At 48.5% G+C, this 21,776-nt stretch overlaps 1 protein-coding gene across 1 annotated transcript in view; it reads right to left on the reverse strand.

The window, feature by feature from the left end:
- The window catches only part of HECTD3 (HECT domain E3 ubiquitin protein ligase 3), a 376,275-nt gene extending 364,184 nt beyond the window's left edge, over nucleotides 1–12,091 (reverse strand). Inside the window, exon 1 of the mRNA XM_086952299.1 lies at nucleotides 11,323–12,091. Within this exon, the coding sequence (XP_086808425.1) occupies nucleotides 11,323–11,655 (333 nt within the window). The 5' untranslated portion in view covers nucleotides 11,656–12,091. The remainder of the gene's footprint in view (nucleotides 1–11,322) is intronic.
- Nucleotides 12,092–21,776: the final 9,685 nt, after the last annotated feature.

The following is a 21,776-nucleotide window of genomic DNA, read 5'->3' on the forward strand; positions in this document are numbered from 1 at the left end:
CCAGTGAAAGCTGCCATTACTACCACAGCGCTCATGTGTCGAGATGCAGCAGTAGGAACAATAAGTAAACCAGGCTCCCAGAGCAACATTTACTTCTGTGATTTTCAGCGCTTGTCGCTTATATAGCTAGTTTAGCCCTTAACCCCTTAGCTGTGGAGGCTATTCCGCCGCAGTGCTAAGGGGGAGGGGGGGCCGCACGGCGCTCCCGTGCTCGTGACGGAACCGCTCCGTCACGAGCCTTGGGTGGTCTGTGCTTGTGACGGAACAGTTCCGTCATGGCCCCGCCCGCCTAATAGAACTCTAAGCGCAGGCGCGGCGAGCGGTCCGTGACGGAACCGTTCCATCACCAACACAGCCCACCCAAGGCTCGTGACGGAACGGTTCCGTCACGAGCACACAAGAGGTTAAGCAAGAACTAATGGTCTGATAAGCGGATGGTACGAGGCAACTGCGTAATGTCTCTAGGGGTAGAATAAGCATAATGACCCTTGGTTACTCTAGAAAAATTTGATAAGATATGTCCAGGACACTGTCCCTCAAGAAAGGATAGTGTTTAACTGAGAAGGTCGGATGTACTGAGCATAACTGGAGCCCGGAATGACAACAAGAGGGAAATGTGTACCGCCAGCAGTGGGCCATCAAAGGCTACTTTTGCATACCTAGCAACAATAGACCTACATTATTATCTTTTTTGCAGCTGGCCACCCTAGCACTTGCTCCTCCTAAAATGCATGGAGATAAACGTTTTAATTGTGATCAATCACGAAAATGAATGTAATGTCAAAGTCAGGACTCCACCACCTTGGGACATGATCTGGGGTGTGGAAGGGGGTGAGTAACTGATCCCGGGCACCACGTCAAATTTCAGAAAGGTCACACGCGGGCCAGAACAGAGGCCAGATGCTCTCTACTATGTGAAATAAATGGAATGCAGTGTTTTTTTGCAAATGAGGAATAATGTCAGATTCCAGCTGGAGACACTTTTGTGTTCACCAACTGTCACGAAGGAGGAAGGGGGGCGAAGGTGTGGGGGTGGAGAGCGGGGGGAATGGGGGGGGTCGAGCTGTTGAGGGGTGGATAGATGCGAGTGGGGTAGAATTGTCCCGTTGCCATGGTCTCCAGGCTCAGATATATTATTTTGAACGTTAGACTATATGGTCATCTCTACCAACATTTACTTTGAAGAAATTAATTGATACTTGCTGTGGGTACGGTGGAAGTGAGCCTGGAACGAGCAGACATGTTTGCTTGCTTGCAAAGCTTTTTCTTCAATTCAGAACTCCAAGATGTTACAGAATAATGGATTAAATTTGGTTCTAAAACGTCTTCTCTGGCAATTTGCATGTTTCCAAAGGACACTTATTTAGGGTGGATAAAATACGGGGCATTTAACAGACAGGCAACCAGTGCAGAAGAGAACTTCACCAACACAATGCAGCCTGAAATCATACTAAATACTTTAAAAAACGTTGTTCCAATCTTGCGGCATGTTTTGAGAAAATTATGTTTTCAGTCCCAATCTGAGAGGTTTCATCTCACGTGTGTCTTCTCGAACTGGAAACAATGCTTTATAACAGAAAACCCTAAACTAGAACCATGGAGTCCAGATAATATGAAAAGACGTAGCAACCCTAAAGTGAAGCAGTTCAAAGTGATGCGTCCTGATAAAAGATACCAAAAAGGGAGGCATGCTTGAACCAGTAAAGTAATCGCTGAAGAGCCTAGTTACTCTGATTACAGCATTAAACAAACAGAGGAACAGGGTAAGATGCTTGTGAAGTGAAGTCTACTCCCTGGTGTATTCTCATCTGAGTTTTTCATTCCTCATCCTAAGTGGCTAAGTACCAAATACTAGACACATTTTAAAAATATATGCATTGTGAGAAAAAGTGGTTGCTTTAATCAAGGTTGCTATTAAAAGTTTATTATCAAAATGGTTACCATTCCAAAGTAAAATTAAAGGAGTGTAAACGTTTTAAACTCAATGTAATTTTTGCATTATGAAAAATCAAGCGAGAACATAGCATTTCACCATTCAATTGCAAGAGATGGTATTAAAATGTTTTGTTATGTGCCGATCAGAGCACACGTGCTCATCTACTGGACAATAACATGTAACGTTAAAAACACACACACTTAAGTAGCCGGTTCTCAGCAAATGATTTGTAGTATATTTCGAAAGTCAAAGATATTAGTCCAGCGATGAAATAGAGGCATTTGCCCCAAGATGACCCAATGTTTTGACTGAGTGAGACTTGCTCACTACTGCAGAGTGTTTTTAAATAATTACCTAATTACGCAGCTTCGCAGAGACTGCAATGTAATCGTCTGTTATTTCAGAACACAAGGGCCAAGGAATCAAATTAAAGCATGTTAACATTTTACCTTATTTCGCCATACTTCTTGGCTACTAAATACGGCTCAGTTGAGCAAGAAAATGGTCAGTCTTTTAGACAATCCAAACTAAATATGCATGAGATTTATTTACATAAGCATGAGATGCATTTACATGCTCCCGATTTAAAATGGCAAATATCTGCATATTCATTGGGTAGCCTCAAAAGCAGGCTAGATTCTTTTAAGAAGATGCAGCTAGAGACACCAGCCATATGCCTTCGCTTAGCAGATGGAGTGCATTATTGGCCCATCCTAACCACACCCGAACAAAAGTGGTGTAAAACTAGCGCAAGCAACTACTTCAGGAAAGTGAAATATTTTATTAAGAATTTATTAGGTTTTCCAAAAATGTATATTTTTACGAGGTAGTCGTGCTAAGTAAACCCACTACCCAATAGCTCTATCGGAAACGAAATTTTTAAAAACAAGTACCTGGAAATCGCTCGAGTTCCTGGCAAGCCACCGGCCCGACTGGCGCGAAATCCGGAAGTCCGGCAGCGTCATGCTTGCTGTGGGGCGGGACTTCCGCCATAAGCTTGTGCACGAAGTGACTCGCCGAGATGGAAGTGGTGACGCCGGGCTCCCATGCCGGAGGGGGAGCCCGGCGGTGGCAGCAGAAAAGTGGTGACTGAGGCTGTGGATACAAGTGCGGGGCTCCCATCAGTGAGGGAAGCCCCGTGTGTGCCACGTCAATGGAGGCGGAGGAGATGACACCCGGTGAGTGAGACTTGGTGCCTTGGGGGCTCGTGCACAGGCTCGGGCGGCTGGTGCGTGTGTGCGCGGCCATGGCGGCTGGTGCGTGTGTGTGCAGCTGGTGCGTGTGTGCGTGGCTGGGGGCGGCTGGTGCATGTGTGAGCTGGTGCGTGTGTGCGCGGCTGGTGCGTGTGTGAGCTGGTGCGTGTGCGCGCGGCTGGTGCCTGCTGGTGCGTCTGTGCGCGGCTAGTGCATGTGGTGGCGGCTGGTGCGTGTGCACGGACCAGAATCTGCGCGTTCACGGACCTGAATCGCCGCTCGTGACCCTGTCTGTGTCCGTTGACAAGCAACTTGGCAGCAAAAGGTCTCGAACGAGACCTAAAAAAGGAATAAAAGTCACCCCTGAGCAGCCGCACCGCCACAAGCCTCAAGACAACAGACAGCGGGAAGGGCGGGAACAAAGGGAAAAGGGATGCGGACAACAGTAAAGGGGGTGGGAAGATTGTCAACACGGCCAACGGGAGGGGTCGGGGAAGCAAGACAACAGACATCGGGAGGGGGGCGGGAACAAAGGGAACGGTGACATGGACAACAGGAAAGGGGGCGGGAAGATGGACAACACGGCCAACGGGAGGGGGGCGGGAACAGGAAACTAAAAAGCCAACACTTCCAAACTCGGCAGCTAGTGGTGAAGAGCGGTGGAAAATAAACAAGAAAGTAGTCCCTAAATGAATAGATAATGCTGAGCAGTGGAAGGAAACTGTAGTTGGTCGGTGCTGCTTCCTGCAAAATGGAAGCTAAAGGGAAGTGACGTTTCAGACCACCAGCCAATGAATGAGCTCCATAAAAAGAGCAATGCAAGATTTAACCAATGGGAAGTTAAAAAACAAATATACACGCAATGGGTGGAGTTTCACCACTAATACTAACTACTTGATGCCTTGTAGAGGCAGCACATGCGCTGCCTATGCTAGACCTAAAAACTGGGATATTTTGCTCTTTGTGCCACACCTCTGACTCTGCCCACTGACGCCAATCTAAGCGTTACTCCAGCCCTCTGATTCTCTGCCCACAGTTCCCCTACATTTTCCCCTCACTTCGACCACTGGAAGCACAGCTGTAGAGGTGATAATAACGACCCGGGCCACCTGCAGTGACTGCCTATAGGAGCAGGGAAACGGACACAGACCAGCAGTAGACCGACCCAAACACCTTTGGGAACGAGGCCGAATGTCAGGAGAAATCCAATCATTCAGAAAAGGGCCGCGTGGAACTGAACCGCAAAAGTGCACTCAGCGACAGGTCTGCCCCTTCAAATAAATGTCTGGTATTGGCTGCATGCACACGTTTCCGCAAAGGCAGTGTTTTCCAAACACACAATCTAAAGTTGTCCTTCCTAACACACACAAGCTAAGGGGCTAGAATAGTGCAGGCATAGCAGCTCGGCGTGCGAATCATCATTTCATAAAGCAAAAAAAATACTACCTTCTTTATAAGGCTGTGAGGTGTTTAAACTCCGTTCGCACAGACGGATTCTCCGAGGAATACACTGGTACTCATGAAAATGCAGAAAAACTAAATCCAGAACACCCTTGCTTAATGCTTATGCTTTTATTATTTTCCATTTTGTGCTGTTTACTGGAGCTCAGTTGTGGACATTTCGAGTAGTTTGTGACATAGCTGAACAGTACCTCGCAAAAGATAAGGCAGCATGCATTTAAATACCCGAAAACAAAGCAGCACAGCATAGGGCCTGCAGGCAATGACTTGCGCTCCTGTTTACAGGTTGACAATGTATTGGTTTCGAGTATCTTTGGAGGAGTCCTATTTAAACATAATGAATTAAATGATATATAAAGACTGTCAAAATGAAACCAGCGAGAGGAATGAATGGGCATGGTGCAACTACTGGATGACGTAGGGGTCTGGAGCGCTGCGAATCGATACTGCTCAGCAAACATGCTGCATGCTGGTTTATTTTGAGGGCTCGACACAGACAAAACACACTCCCAAACAAACACAGATACATACACACATAACCTCCTCTAGCCTCGGATCGGGAGGAAGGCTCGGCTAGTTACCGGCTCGAGAGCCTCGGGGTCCTCCAGCTGAGCTAGAGCCAGGCATCGGCTCGAACTTGCAGTTGCTCGCCTAAAGCACGCACTTGTAATATCCTGAAAGCCGAAGATAAACGAATGCCGGAACTAGCCACTAGATGGCAGAGCATTCCTATAATAGAAAAGCTTAAACCCTTCAACCTTCATCGGTGAATTACTAATGACTTTATTTACGTCTTGAAGTGAACTCAAGTAAAATCAGAGAGGCATGGCAGCAAAAGAGACAAGCCGTGAGCGTGCACATCCCGAACTTCCGGGTTCGGGATGTGCACGCTCACGGCTGTCGTGGCGCAGGACTTCCTGGGACTTCCGTCTACTGCGAGAGGAGCGGTGGCAGCAGAAGTCAGGAGTGGCGGCTGATGCGGTAAGTGGGGCGGCGGGGAGGGGAAGTGTGTGTGCGTGCGTGCGTGCGTGCGTGCGTGCGTGTGTGTGCACGCGCGCGATTGAAAGGCTGACTGGCTGTGCACAGTTGGAGCAAGAGATGTGCACGGCTGGGGGGGCGGGGCCAGGGGGGCGCGTCCACGAGGTGTAATCGGCGCTCGTGGCCAGATCTAGGTCGCTTGACAAGGAACTCGGTAACAATAGGTCTAGCGAGACCTAAAAAGGAATTCTCCCGTTTTATCAGTCAGGATTCAGAGTAGATTTCAACAATGGACAATATCACAGAGTTGGCATATTTATCTACTCAAGCGGTCCAGAGGAAGCATCCGCCCTTGTTCTGCTGCTTTATAGACTACGCAAACACAACAGGTGATGGACCGAATGTGGATCAATGTCACACACTCAACCCAGTCCAAAGATCTGGGCCCAAATCCATCTTTTTTTTGCACTCCACACCACCCTGGGTTAGACAATGGCGATATGCAAATCAGCTCTGACCCTGTGCCCCATGGGAACAGTCCAGTCCGAACTACAAAAGCCATGTCCTTCCCAGAACGGAATCAAGCATCCGAGGACCGGACCGGTTTCGAGGTAACACCTCTCATCAGCCCGGCTAGCTTGACTCCAGTGGTGTGGAGTGCCTGGGACCCACGTCTGGGCATCCCCAGCGCACTAGGGCGGAATAGCAAACACAACAGGTGATGGACCGAATGTGGATCAATGTCACACACTCAACCCAGTCCAAAGATCTGGGCCCAAATCCATCGTTATTTTGCACTCCACACCACCCTGGGTTAGACAATGGCGATATGCAAATCAGCTCTGACCCTGTGCCCCATGGGAACAGTCCAGTCCGAACTACAAAAGCCATGTCCTTCCCAGAACGGAATCAAGCATCCGAGAACCGGACCGGTTTCGAGGTAACACCTCTCATCAGCCCGGCTAGCTTGACTCCAGTGGTGTGGAGTGCCTGGGACCCACGTCTGGGCATCCCCAGCGCACTAGGGCGGAATATGCAAACACAACAGGTGATGGACCGAATGTGGATCAATGTCACACACTCAACCCAGTCCAAAGATCTGGGCCCAAATCCATCGTTATTTTGCACTCCACACCACCCTGGGTTAGACAATGGCGATATGCAAATCAGCTCTGACCCTGTGCCCCATGGGAACAGTCCAGTCCGAACTACAAAAGCCATGACCTTCCCAGAACGGAATCAAGCATCCGAGGACCGGACCGGTTTCGAGGTAACACCTCTCATCAGCCCGGCTAGCTTGACTCCAGTGGTGTGGAGTGCCTGGGACCCACGTCTGGGCATCCCCAGCGCACTAGGGCGGAATATGCAAACACAACAGGTGATCGACCGAATGTGGATCAATGTCACACACTCAACCCAGTCCAAAGATCTGGGCCCAAATCCATCGTTATTTTGCACTCCACACCACCCTGGGTTAGACAATGGCGATATGCAAATCAGCTCTGACCCTGTGCCCCATGGGAACAGTCCAGTCCGAACTACAAAAGCCATGTCCATCCCAGAACGGAATCAAGCATCCGAGGACCGGACCGGTTTCGAGGTAACACCTCTCATCAGCCCGGCTAGCTTGACTCCAGTGGTGTGGAGTGCCTGGGACCCACGTCTGGGCATCCCCAGCGCACTAGGGCGGAATATGCAAACACAACAGGTGATGGACCGAATGTGGATCAATGTCACACACTCAACCCAGTCCAAAGATCTGGGCCCAAATCCATCGTTATTTTGCACTCCACACCACCCTGGGTTAGACAATGGCGATATGCAAATCAGCTCTGACCCTGTGCCCTACGGCACCACTTTTGACAGGGTGGATCGTGTAAGATTATGGAAGAAATTCTGATGAGGGATTCCGCCAATGCTCCTGCAGGCGATCATATCTTCATTTTAGAGGACATGGGTCCAGGTCAAAAAGAGCCCTACCACAGCAATCTCCAGAGTTGCCACAAACAACGGGCTTAAATAGAGCTATGATTTGGCCCCCCTACTTTTTAATCTTTCTACAGAGTACCTGGGGCCGCCTTGCAAGGTGCAAGTCTTGTTACTCCAAGGCTGGGCAGTGTGCGAGTTTCTGTCCTGCAACTTGCGGACGATATGGCAATTATGGACCACACCAGAACCTGCCTACAGAGAGCTCTTAACGCATTCCATTGTGAACACCAGGAGAATAATCTACAAGTTAATAGGAGCAAAATCAAGGTAGTAGTGTTCAGAAAGTAGTCACATAAAAGCTGGCAACTGGGAGTTCTGGTAATAGGAACAGTGCCAGCTTACGACTACTTCGGGGTTTCACTCTCAGAGGGCCACACCAGCTGCTAACTTAAGGCATCTCAGCATAAAGTGCAACAGAATTATCCACACACTGAAGAGACTTAGCAACCGCCTGTTAAGTTCACCTGCAGAGCCCATATTGACAGTCCTGAAAGCAAAACTGATTCTGGCCATCAACTATGGACTCCTGACTTTTCAAGGTGCCCTGGACAGGCTTTTAAATGCTGCATAGACTACGACATACAAGACGGTGCGGTTAGTCCTGCCGCATACCAAAAGAACAAGGTTGAGATTGGAGCTTGGCCTTGGGAGGCTAGATTTGGCGAGCTAGTGGGACCTAATACAGTTTTCATTAGGGTATTACAAGCCCATGAAGATTCTCTCAAATACCACCGGAGGAAGATTTCTGAGGAGGATGACTCAGCCAGGCAACTGGCATCTTGAAGATCAAGGCAAAAAGCCTGCACTCCCTCGAGACTTCTTTAGCTTCCTGGAAAAAAGCAGTGAACAGGTAGGTGTTGGTACCCTCTTTCGAAAATTATTTTGCAAATTTTGGAGCCAGTCCCACCACAGCACCATTGGACACATCATACATCTTGGGGAAAGTACAACCATACTTTTATGGCGCCCTGTCAGTCCAGGCCCGCAGGATTATCCTCTATATGCAGCTTATCGCTTTACCTATCTCAGAGTTGAATCCAGCCTGGGCATGCAAGTAGGAAGCTGTTTCATGCAGGTTATGTTCATATCGCAAAGAATCCTAGCTGCATATGTTGCCCCAAATTGACGGATGAGCGACGTCGACCTTCTTCGCCCAATTTTCAGGGCAAAGGGAGTTAGGACTTGCATAGAGGCTTCGACATGTGCTTCACTGAAAATACAGAATGCAACCTAGCTAGACTGGGGAAAATTCAAACACTCTTTTAGGGTAACACATCACACTTTAAATACGGACTCATTTTTATCATGCACTCGTGTGCGACTAATTTAACAATAGGTATTTAATTGGACCGCACTCTTGTTTTAAAACAATATTATGGACTTCTAGGTCTTCGCTTATTTGATGGTTTTAGGTTTAACTTTGTCTTTATTGACAGTCTGCAGCAAGAAAATAACATGCACATCAATACTGTGACCAGCATGTCTTTCTCACCCGGCCCAGAACTATACAGCACAGCCAACGAGACGAGACACTGGTGGCTTGTGCTCCAGTTCCAAAGTCATCTATGAAAAAGTCCCTGAAATGTCCGATTGTGTCCACAGCATAATCTATTCCAGGAAGGCAGACATGTCAATAGGACAAAACAAACAAGAACAGAATACGGTAAGTACAGTCCCGGGCACACCATCATCATTTCCCCACCACGTGTGCCCGGGACTGTGCTTACAAGATTGTTGTGGGTCCTTGACTTACACACCAACGGGGGTTATTGGGTAATTCTCCCGACCTGGCAGCACCGTACACACTCAGAGCACTACTAGTCTGAGTGCCAATCATCCTGGTTATGCTAAAAACCCTACCCCTAGATATCAAGAACAGAATCCACCCCTCCCACGAGCTGGTGTGCTTGAGGCCTACGTGACATCGAACTTTCTTTCTGGAGCAAGGAAACTATTCCAGAAGTTGAGGATGAGGTGAAGGAGTCAGAGGTACCTTGGACATGTGATCTCGTTCATCTCAGTGGCCAACAGAGATACTATGGGTTGCCAGATTTCATTGAAATTGGTCATGGAGTTAGTGAGAGACCTGAATCCTTTCCATCCCCAGAATGTACCATAACCTGTGCAACTACCCTAGGTATGTTGGTTTTGTCCGGGTGCCCCAGTGCGATCAGATGTTTTGGTGGGCTGCTCCAAAAACCAGACCCATCTGGGTTCCCTGACGAGATATTAAAGGATAGGTGAGGGGGTTAGGTAATCCTAGTAGTACATAGGCCAGGAATCTCGGGATTTGCGCCTGAAACTGTCGGTCAACGTCGTCTAATATCGCCTGCCAGTAGCCCGCCTATTCTTTGCACTCCCAGAGCAAATGCACCAGTGTACCAATCTCCCCGCAACACTTCCAGAAGGTCGGGCTGCGGTCTGCATTCCCTTTGTTTAGGCGGACTGGTGTACTGGTGACCAGTATAAGGTTATCTTAACTGCAGTCTCTCTGCTAGTGATATTACGTGCAGTATGGTTGGCTCGGTAATAAATATCTTAACATTCTTTCCGGGTGAGGGCCCTTCCAAGCTCGTTCGTCCATCGTATCTGACTGGCCGTGAACCCCCACGGGAGCTTGCGGGTGTATCATATGGTATAGTTCAGAGATCATTTTCTTATCTGTAGTCTTGGACACCAACCACCGTTCATATTTGGTCAATTTTTTTTTTGGGGCCCGCACCGCTGGCTGGAGGAGCCAATGCTGGAGTTGCATGTAGTGAAACCGCTCCGTTTCTGGAAGGCCAAAAATTGCTTTAAAGTCCGAGAAGGGAACAATGCCATTGAGGTCAAAGAAGTGTCCCGCTGCCTTGCAATCGGTTCCCCTCCACCTCAAGAACACCTGTTCGTCTAATCCCGGTGTAAAGTCCCTGTTCTCCAACAGAGGGGTCATAGGAGAGGGGCAGGACGTCAGTCCCTTCAGAGTGGCCATCCTATCCCAGACCCGAAGTGGTGTGTGTGTAATGGGCGATCCCCATAGATTTGGGGGGCGAGAGTTTCTTTTAAGGAAAGGGACCTTCCAAAGGGAGAGCTTTGCCAATGCTCTATCTATTTATTGGTTTTAGGATGTGATATGTTTATTTTTAGGTCATATAGTTAATTATATATGAGAATACGCACATAACAAGGAAGGGATGCATCCACACTCATTGCATTTTAAAAGTGCTAGTGCAACTCATACCGCCTTATGGGTTTGCCTGAGGTTGAGCACCAAATCTATTTTATACAGGAGGTCAGAGTGCGGGGGGGGGGGGGGGGGGGGCGAATAGTTGTATAACTTTTACTGTAATGATTTTAATTAATCAAGTGGTTAATAAATACATTGAAATACTATAAAATGCATCACTTCCCACAATTCTAAAATTAAACTGGCAGGCCCATAACCCATCCTCTCGTCCTGTATTTTGAATGTATAACCTACTCTATTCTACGAGCTGTACTTCAATTGGTCCAATTCTAAAAATTATACATTATCAATAAAATAAGGACCAGCGCATTGCATCCAAGGTGACATCCGGTAGTTTTAGCAAAGAGTGTTCTTGAAATGTTACACTATCCTGACAACTGCTTTAAAGTGCACCACTCTTTTAAATGTGTTCCAAGCAACCTTCTGACACACAAGCAACAACACAGTGTCCGCAAAGCATCTCCTTTCCGACTTTAAAAGTTGACAGTTATGCTTGTGCACCTGCTGTTAAAAATATAGGGTATTAATCTGAGGTGTACCTGGTTCAGCTTGACCCACAGCCCATAGCTGTTGCAGTATTCATCCCCAGTGGCTCGGATGCACCCTCCTTTCTTCACCTCGATACTCCCCCGGGACAGCTTCTTCTGGCTCTGCTTGCCGTCGGATGGGGAAGCAAAGACCGGCAGGAAGGTGCCCCTGCTCGCCGAGGAAGAGGAGGGCGAGGAGGAGTACTTGCAGATCTTGTACTGGACCTCGGAGGGCACATAGCACAGAGCCTCGGGCAGGGGCTGACCCCCTCGGAAGCAGGCGATGCAGTCCAGGAGGAAGCGGATCCTGCCCAGCAGCAGGTGCGGGGAGTCCTGCTCCACCATCAGGAAGCGCTAGGGTCCCTCCCGGGCGAGGCTTCGAGGCGCCTTGAACTGCAGCACTATGAGGGCGCTTGGGTCTGGCTCCAGGTCCGCTAGCTACTTGTAAGCTCCTGGTGCAGGCTCTTTACTGTGCTGGAGGTCTGAGGGGCTCCGGTCAGACTCCTTCAGCGGGAGGCTTGCGGATCAGTGCAGTCCGGGGAGTACCCGGGTCAGCCTCCCCACCTGTGCTTCAGGGTAGATGGTGAGGATGGCATGGTCCAGTGCAGTATAAGGGGAGCGACAGACTATGCTGGCAGCGGCATGCGCCCCTTGTCCCAAACATCAGAGGGCATATTAGGAAACTGTCCCTAAATAAACTTAAATTAAAAAGACGCAGCACGCACTGTAGAATCGTCCCCACTGAGCTGCAGCGGGGAGGCGCCTACGAAACCGGTTGTACTTCCTGGTTATCAAAACAAAAGTAGGACTATCCTGAAGCATGTAAACAAAGGGGCCATCTTGGAACGGGGATTATCAAAGAGCTTCTGGCAAGCAGAGAAGGGGGGGGGGTCAATATTGAAGTGGACCGTTGTTTGTATCGTGAGTTTTGCACGATTTAGGCAGACGGTTGAAGCCGTCGCAGCCATCATGCAAAGGGCAACATCATAATTTAAAAACAAAAATAGCAATCACTAGGCATAAGCTGTTGTAAACAATTTTTTTAGAAGCGTGCTGAAGACGAAATGGTAGGTCAGCCTTTTATGTTCAGGGAGGATGTATTTCTTTGTAGAACAGGTTTGTATAGTAGATGGGTATTCGCAAACATTTGCCCAGGGGCCACAAAGTATGGCTGAGGGCCGCACTGATGCCAACAGGGTGGCGGTAGGGTGTCTGGGTAGGTCAGGTATTGTGTAAGGAGGTCTAAAACATGGTATATAAACAGGCAAGCATTTATTTGCAGATTATTAAATGCTGGCCTGTTTATTTTTAAAAAAAATCTGAATATTAGTGTTCAGCAACTAAATAGCAGCACGTAAAGTTGTTCAAGGGGAGGTGGGAGCCACATGTAAAGATCTAGGCCTCAAGCGAAATGTATGTTGGCATTTTTCTTGCCATTCTATCATCAAAATGCAAATTAATAAAAAATCTGGTCCCGATCTGAGAGTGTGACTCTATTTTTTGCTGCCAACAATACCAATATATATTATATTATATATTCACTGAAAAAAACAAAGGTTGCAGGAACATTATAGTTAGGCTCAGATTTCACTCATACAAAACCATAGAAATTTATCAGTTATAGTTAGCTGAGTTATACTATAACTTATTGCCCGCAATGCATTGCTTATGACCTCACATGTTACATCACTCATGACATGGTCAATGGCATCACTGATGACATCTCAAATGACATAACTGATGACATTTCTGATCACATCATCTACAGAACCACTCATACACCCATTCACATCCCCATATGACCTCTCATACGCCCACTCACACACCCATTGAACCACTTGCATACCTATTCACATACCCATACAACCACTCACACACTCAGTCATTCTTCCATAGAGGCACTCATACACCCACTCACTCACCTAAAGAGCCATATACACACCTCGTCGTCTCACACATACAACAGCTCACATAATAATAATAATGAGTCTTGTAAGAGCGCGAACAGCTGCCTCACATGGAGGTGTCCCGGCGCTATGAGAACATACTAGCCATAAGTCAGGTGGCAGATCTTAGCATAGTGTAGTAAATAGCCAGGTTTTTAGCAGTCGTTTAAAACAAGTTTCAGAAGGGGCCTGTTGTAATGCAGGAGGGAGAGAGTTCCATAGCCCCGCCACATTGGCCGAGAAGGTTCTTCCACCCAGCCGCACTCTTCGTGCTCGGGGGACCACAAGCTGCACCCGCCCATTGGAGCGGAGGGTCCTTGACTGGTGATACCTAGGTAGCCTGGCTCTCAGATAATTAGGACAGATGCCATACAGGGACCTGAAGGCCAGCGTCAAGGTTTTAAACTTGATCCTACTGGCCACTGGAAGCCAGTGCAGTGCCCGAAGATGCGGAGAGACAGGGTGCTTGAAGGGAATACACCTCAACAGTCTCGCAGCCGCATTCTGCACTAACTGTAGGCGCTGGATTGAATACCGGGGAAGACCTAGATAGAGTCCGTTGGCGTAGTCCAGCCTCGATGTAACTGTGGCATGGACTACAGTCTTACGACACTCTTCTGGTAGAAGTCTCAGGATCTTGCGCAGATTCCTCTGCTTGGATAGACAGCATCCTGCTACCTGTCGAATATGAGAATCAAAAGAGAGACTGCTATCCCAGCGGACTCCCAAGTTTTTTGCGCTCTGGCTCGGCGCCGGGGACATCCCCATTTCCACCGGCCACCAAAACTCTGCAGAGGGGGGGCGATCCCTTGCCAAAGAAAATGACCTCTGTCTTCTCAGCATTCAATTTAAGTTTATTAGCGTTCATCCAGCTGGCCACATCTCGGAGGCACCCCTTAAAAGTTGCGAAAGCTTCTTCCGACACCTCTGAGTATGGAAACACCAGCTGGGTGTCATCCGCATAAGATATTGCCTTGACCCCCCAGTTTGAGATGAGTGTGAACAGAGGTGCCAAGTAAACATTAAATAGAAGCGGGCTCAGGGCCGACCCCTGAGGAACGCCACATTTTATCTTGGTGGGTTTAGATACCATGCGACCCAATGCCACCTTCTGTGTTCTCAGTGATAGGTATGACTGAACCCATCCAAGTGCTTGATCTTTTAGCCCTATCTCTGCCAGGCGTTGTATGAGCCTATCATGATCCACCGTATCGAAGGCGGCCGACAGGTCCAGGAGAACCAGCATAGCTGATTCCCCTGCATCCATCGACCACCTCACAGATTCTGCCACTTCAATGAGTGCAGTCTCCGTGCTAAAGCCCGGTCTAAAGCCTGATTGAGTCTCATGTAGGACGTCATTGTCCTCAATAAATTTGTTAAGCTGGCGCTGGATTAACTTCTCGAGCATTTTTCCTGGGGCCGCCAAAAGAGAAATTGGGCGCAGGTTACCCAGGTCCAGCGGATCCCCATTTGCTTTTTTCTTTAGTGGAAGAAGAGTGGCATGCTTCCAAGCGTCCGGGAATACTCCTGAAGTAATGGACCCATTCCAGATACTGAAGGGTGGGAGCCACAAATTCAGTTATAGATTTCCAAAGTTTAGGCGGGCAGGGATCATCGGGAGAGCCCGATTTACATTTTTGGAGCTCCTTGGTGACTGAGTCCAAATCTATCTGAAGGAACTGCTCAAGTGCTACCCATGGCATTGTTTTTTTTACTGTATCTGATTTCTCCGTCCTAACCTCCGGGCCAAAGGAGTCGTACACTTTTTGAATCTTACCCTCAAAAAAACTCTGAGATACTGTTGCACAATGATAAGGATGGGGAAACCTCCCTTTCTATGCAGCTAGATTAAAAAAAAGACTGTACCACTTTAAAAACTTCCTTACTAGAGTGCTCAGCTTCTCGAATAGAGGTTGCAAAGAAGGCTTTCTTGGCCCTTCTCACTGACTTCTGCAGATTTTTTAGTGCCTCCTTATAAAGGTCCCTTTCTGCCTCTCCATACCTTACTCTCCATAGCCTCTCTAATTTTTTACATGCCTTCTTTTCGGCTCTGAGATCACTCGAGAACCAGGGGGCCGATGGGGACTCCCTTTGTGAGGTTGCATGTTTGGCGGGTGCAACTGAGTCCACCATGTTCTTGATCCAATCATTGAATAATTGCGCATCAGTGGTACTGTCAGCCGTTAAAACAGTTTTTTTCAGGCCCAGGGCCGGGCCCATTGCCGCAGGGACTAGCTTGTTCCACTGCCTTTTAATAAAAGTACATTTACTCATAGCCGGTCTAGACGTAACTATTTCCACCGTAAAGGGAATAAGGAAACGATCAGACCAAGTCAGCGGCATGGCCGGCTCAACCTTTACAATATCCCGATTATTAATAATAAGGTCTAACGTGTGACCAGCGTTATGTGTAGGGCCCTCATTACAAAGCGTCAAATTAGCGGTCAACAAAGTGGACCGTAAAGTTTCAGCTAGGATACAATTATCCGTATCCACATGAACATTAAAATCCCCTAGAAGAAGAAAATGGGAGTGTAAGAGTGAACTCTGAATAATCATATCCAGCAATGATTCCAAGCTGGAGATAGAACCTCCCGGGGGGAGATATACTAATAACCCCACTAGTGTAACCTGTGTGCCCATCTGGATACCAAAATGTAGGCCTTCAGCTCCTGATATCTGTATAGGGGTAGATGAGGTAAGCGTAAAGACTGCCTTAATTATCACTGCTACTCCTCCTCCTTTCTTGTCCTCACCTCGATTAGCAAAACACATTTTATAGCCCGTAGGTATAGCAAGTGCAATAGCCGTCATATTATCCTCCCTGAGCCAGGTCTCTGTTAAAAACAGAGCGTCCCACTCATGATCCTCGAGTAGCAACAAAATATCGTCCGCAAGCCTATGCAGCGATCTGCAATTTAAAAGGGCTGCTTTAAAGCAACCTTGGCGCTATTATTTTTGCAGGTATCTCACCAGCCACCTTACCGTAGACCCCTAGGGTAAACCCGCAGCGCTCACATGTCTTGGGTGAAGACTTCGCTTCCAACATCATCAAATGAGCTCTGCAGCCTTGGTCCATGTTTAACGCACACAGGTCTGCGGATGACCAGTCAATCCGGCCCCCAACAGGCACCTCCCGAGCAGCATGGCTGGCCGCGGTCGCAGTCCGATCGCGGATGGGCGCAGACAGGCTTTCCTTCGGCGCGCTGACGGCGCGCCCGCTGCGTCCGTCCGCTGCGCGTTTGGGGAAAGTACATGATTTATAAAACGGGGCGTGGCCTGTTTAAAAGGGGGCGTGGTCAGTATCCGCTGGCCAATGGCGACAGCGCAAATAGTATGTTCCCGCTGCAGCTCTTCCAATCACTGACTTACCAGTACAACTCACTCAGCCACACACTCTCTCTTACAGCTACTCATACATCCGCCTATTCAACCGTACAGTCACTCACACAAGCAGTTACTCACCGATCCAACTTCTCAAAATAGCCATTCACTTACCCATACAACTGCTAACAGACCCAGTCACACACCCACACAATCGCTTACACATCCACACACTCAACCACACAACCACTTACATGCACATTCAGACATTTATACAACCACTCACACACCCACTCACTTAGCCATACAGCCACTCACACAAACACTGACTGAGCAAAACATCTATTGGCACACCCACCCACTTACCAATACAGCAACTCAAACAGGCTCTCACTCATCCATATATACACTTACATGCTCAGTCACCTACTCATAGAGGCACTCACACAGCTACTCATTCACCCCTACAGCCACTCACACATACACTCATCTACCCATACAGTGTCTGAAACAAGCACTCACCTATCCATAGAGTCACCCACTGACTCACAAATACACCCACTCACACAACTAGCCACATGCCCATACAAAACTCACACACCCACTTATACACACATAAGTGGGTGTGTGTTTTTATATAAACGGCCCACATGTGTCAGCGCAGCGGACGAGCGCAGCAGGCGCGACGAAGGCGCGCCGGAGTTGCGCCAGAGTTAAGCCCGTCTGCGCCCGTCCGCGGCTGGCAGGGGCTAGGGGCACCCCACTCTGCCCGTCTGATTACCTATTCCTCATGTCAACTTTGCTCATACTGGACCCCCGGCACTATTTCCCCCTCTGTAGCAACCTATGTGTCTGCCCTTGGTTTGTCTACTTCCCCTCCCTGTTCCCCTCCTGCGATTGTGTCACAGATGACACCCTCGCATGTCTCACCATCCCCGACCCTTGACCATCCCTTCACTCCCCAAGCTCCGGCTTTTAACATCTCGGCCATACTTCTCAATACCAGGTCAGCGGTCAGCCACCAGCACGAGCTATTCGACCTTATTGACACGCATGCACCCGATCTTCTGTTTTTAACAGAGACTTGGTTCAAGGCGGACTCCCTACCCAATATTCTAGCTATATTGCCCCCCTCATACTCTGCCATCCGAGCTGATTGGCCGGAGGGCAAGAGGGGTGGAGGAGTGGCCTTGATAGCTCGCACTGATCTCCACTTTCAGATCCTTCCCTCTCCCCTAATTCCGGAAGTGGACTACCTGGTAGCACGCTCGACCTCTTACCAGACACCCCTGACTTGTGTCCTCATTTATCGTCCCCCTCAACTTACCCCTTCTTTCAATTCCAGCTTTCAAGACCTTCTAGCCACCTTGGCGATAAACAACTCTTCAGTTCTAGTCCTAGGGGACCTTAATTTCTGGCCAAACGACCCAGCCGAAAGCCCCCACTCTAAGGACTTTACCGACCTCATGAACAGTCTCAATTTCACATCTTACATCCACAGTCCCACCCATATCCACGGTCACACCTTGGACCAGATCTGGGCTTTAAATGTCCCCACATCACTTCCTATTGTTTCCCCCTGCCTCTGGTCCGATCACTCCCTTATCTCATTCTCCCTTGCCCTAGCCCCTGATGCTAAGCCTCCACTCCGTAAGAATATCTGGGTCAGGAAATGGGGCAAAGCTGACATGCCTTCCTTTTGCTCATCGTTGGCAGAGACCAGCCCTGACCTCTCAGTCCTCACCACCCCAGCTCAACTGGCTACCATCAACAACTGGCTGACCCAATCGGGCAATGAATTCGCTCCCCTGAGACGGATTACGGTTAAAAGAGCTCACGCAACTAACAGACGGTTCAACTCAGACCTCAAGGCAAAGAAGCTGGCTGCGCGGAGAGCTGAGCGAGCTTGGAGGAGAGCTTACTGCCCTACACTGAAAATTGCATACCTCTCTGTCCTCCAAACCTATAAAAATGTCATTCTTGAGGCCAAGACAGTTTTTTATTCTAATAAGATATTAGCGGCTGAGTCCCAGTCCAAAGAAATCTTTGCCATGGTACACGAATTAGCGTCATCCGACAGAGCCACGGCTACGATCCCCCCTTCCCAACATCTATGCAACTCGCTCAATGATTTCTTCCTTGAGAAGGTTGCAAAAATTAAAATCAACATACCCCCCCTCACCAACATTCGTCAACCCCTCTCCCCCTTCCACTGCCTCAAAACTGACCATTATCCCTCCACTGACCTTGGACTCTCTTCCCCCGTTGCTCCAACGGGTAAAATCGGGCTCTCCCTTGGACTTTGGCCCTGCTCACGTCCTTAGAGAGATCTACTTAACTTGTCCCGTTCCCCCCCCCCTCACTCTCCTTAACGACTCGCTCAGCAACGGTGTTGTCCCCAACTTTCACAAAGCAGCGGTCGTTATTCCAATCCTGAAAAAACCTGGTGTTGACCCCTCATCCCCTTCCAATTACCGCCCCATTTCCCTGCTGCCCTATTTGGGAAAGGTTTTGGAAACTCATGTCACCACCACCCTGAGAGCTCACGTGGAAGCAAATCACTGTCTCTCCCCCCGCCAGGCGGGTTTCCGACCTCTACACTCCACGGAGAAGGTAGTGATTTCAGTAATGGATGGACTTCGCAAGGGCATCGACACCAATCTCTCGCAGGCCCTCATCCTCCTGGACCTGTCCGGCGCCTTTGACACGGTGGACCACTCCACCCTTCTCACCCGTGTCAGGGCGGCGGGCATAGAGGGCTTAGCCCTCTCATGGCTTGAGTCCTTCCTATGCGACAGGGCTCAGGCGGTCCACCTTGCTGGCTTCACTGCCCCCTCCCGTAAGGTGGAGTGTGGCGTCCCCCAGGGCTCATCACTTTCCCCCCTTTTGTTTAATTTATACATCTACCCCCTCATTTTTATGTTGAAGCAGCTGGAGGTCACGGTGTTCAACTACGCCGACGACCTCCAGCTAATCTTTAATCTTTCCCATTCCCCTTCGTCCGCCCTAAATGTTCAAACTGTTGTGCTATTCATTCAGGACTGGATGAACTGCAACCACCTCAAGCTCAATCCAGACAAGACTGAGTTAGTCCTGACTGGAGGTGGCTGCAGTCCATGGTCCCCATCATTTTGGCCCCCATCACTTGGTGTTCCCCCACTCCCGATCCCTAAAGTCAAGACCCTTGGGATTCTGCTCAACTCACAACTCTCTGTGAACTCCCAAGTTAGTTCGGTGGTATCCTCCTGCTTCTTTTCCCTCAGGATAATTAGGTAAATATCTCGTTTTTTCTCCCTCCCGGCGCTAAAGGTCATCGTAATGGCTATGGTGCTTTCGCGCCTAGATTATGGAAACATAATCTACAACGACGCGCCGGCCTACGCCATACATCGCCTGCAGTTAGTGCAGAATCAGGCTGCCCGCCTGATTCATGGATTGCCCAAATACCATTGAGCCACCCCATTGCTGAAGGCACTGCACTGGCTGCCCGTGAGAGAACGTTCCCCATTCAAACTAGGCTGCCTCACTTTCCAGGCCAGGATGGGCACCGCCCCCGAGTTCATCAGCTCAGCCATCAGTCCCTACTTACCGGGCAGAGAACTCCGTTCAACCCACATGGCACTTTTGACCGTACTCCGCTTCAAGAAAAAGAAAGCTGGCGGGGCGAAATTTGCGGCCCTGGCACCAGTGTTCTGGAACTCCCTCCCCTTGGCGCTCCGCACTTCATCCTCCTATTTAGAGTTCCGAAAAAATGTGAAAACTTTTCTTTTTTCTAGCGCCTTTGCCACTTAGTATGCCCTCTCCTGCTGCTGTCCGCTGGTTGTAATCCTCAAAGCGCCATGAAACCGCTTGGTATAAGAGCGCTCAACAAATGTTTTTAAATTCAAATTCAAATACATACAGACACTCATGCACCCACTCCCACAACCATACAGATACTCATACCCAGATACATACAGGAACCCAGCCACTCATAATATATGTTAGAAGTAGCATCACTCATTTGTAGTGCACTTAGCATACTAACCTAACTTTTGTAGTAGGTTAGTATATTTCTTTAACGCTCATAAACTCATAATAAACACTTGCACTCACTGGATGATGTCATCTGTCATCAGTCATCAGATGGCATTTGTGATCTCATCAGTCATGTCACTGACCATGTCATAAGCAATGTAATATGTGAGTTCATAAGCAGTGCATTGCGGGGGCATAAGTTATAGTTAGTTTAGGTTAGCTATAACTGCCGAATCTCTTCAATTTTGTACGAGTGAAATCTGAGCCTAATTATAACATCCCTGTAACCTTTGTTTTTGAGTGAAATTTTACGGTTTTTAATGTTGATTCCAAACTGTTTGTGAATTTTGAAGTTTTTCTAAAATGTTATTTCCTAACTTAAACCTGTAATCTTTGAGAGTGTGGGTCGAGTGGCTGTATAGGACAGTGAGTGGGGTTGCAAGTGCCTTAATGAGTGTGTGAGCCAATCTGTGAGTGAGTGCATGAGTGTCTGAATGAGTCTGTTAAAGGGTGTGTGACTCTCTGAGTGTGTGCGTGAGTTTCTGACTGGGTCCGTGAGTCAGTGCGTGAGTCTCTGAGTAGATCTGTGAGTGGATGTGAGAGAGTATGAGTGGTTTGCTAAATGGGTGCATGAGTGTGAGTTTCTGAGTGGGTCTGTTTGTGGGTGCACATTTCTGAGTGAGTCTGTGAGTGGGTGCATGTTTGTCTGAATGGGTCTGTGTCTGTGAGTTCGTGTCGGAGTGGGTCTGTGAGTAGGTGTTTCAGTGTCTGAGTGGGTCAGTCGGTGTGTGTCTGAGTACCTGAGTGTGTGAGTGAGTGTCTAAGTATCTGTGTGTGTAGGCTAGTAACTGTGTGAGTGACTGGGCCACAACAGAACCACGCCTGCCCCTTTATCCAACAAGAGGCTACAGTTTTGCACAAAATATCTCCTCAAATGAAGTACTTTCTTCTGTTTAATAAGAAACTGCTACCTCATTGAGTAAATGTCCAGTGGGTATACTACACTACATCTCTGTAATGGACCAAGAGGAAATGTCTACAGTGGCCTTGTGTGCATTTTGGCAAAGTGATTGTTCCTTGTGCATCTTTATCCAGAAATCTGTGATAACATGAACCCTCCTATAGAGAGGACAACAAGACTACAAAGAGGTAAATCTCCACCAAACAAGGGTACTTCCT

Source organism: Lissotriton vulgaris, chromosome 1_1, assembly GCF_964263255.1.
Source record: "Lissotriton vulgaris chromosome 1_1, aLisVul1.2, whole genome shotgun sequence".
NCBI lineage: Eukaryota > Metazoa > Chordata > Amphibia > Caudata > Salamandridae > Lissotriton > Lissotriton vulgaris.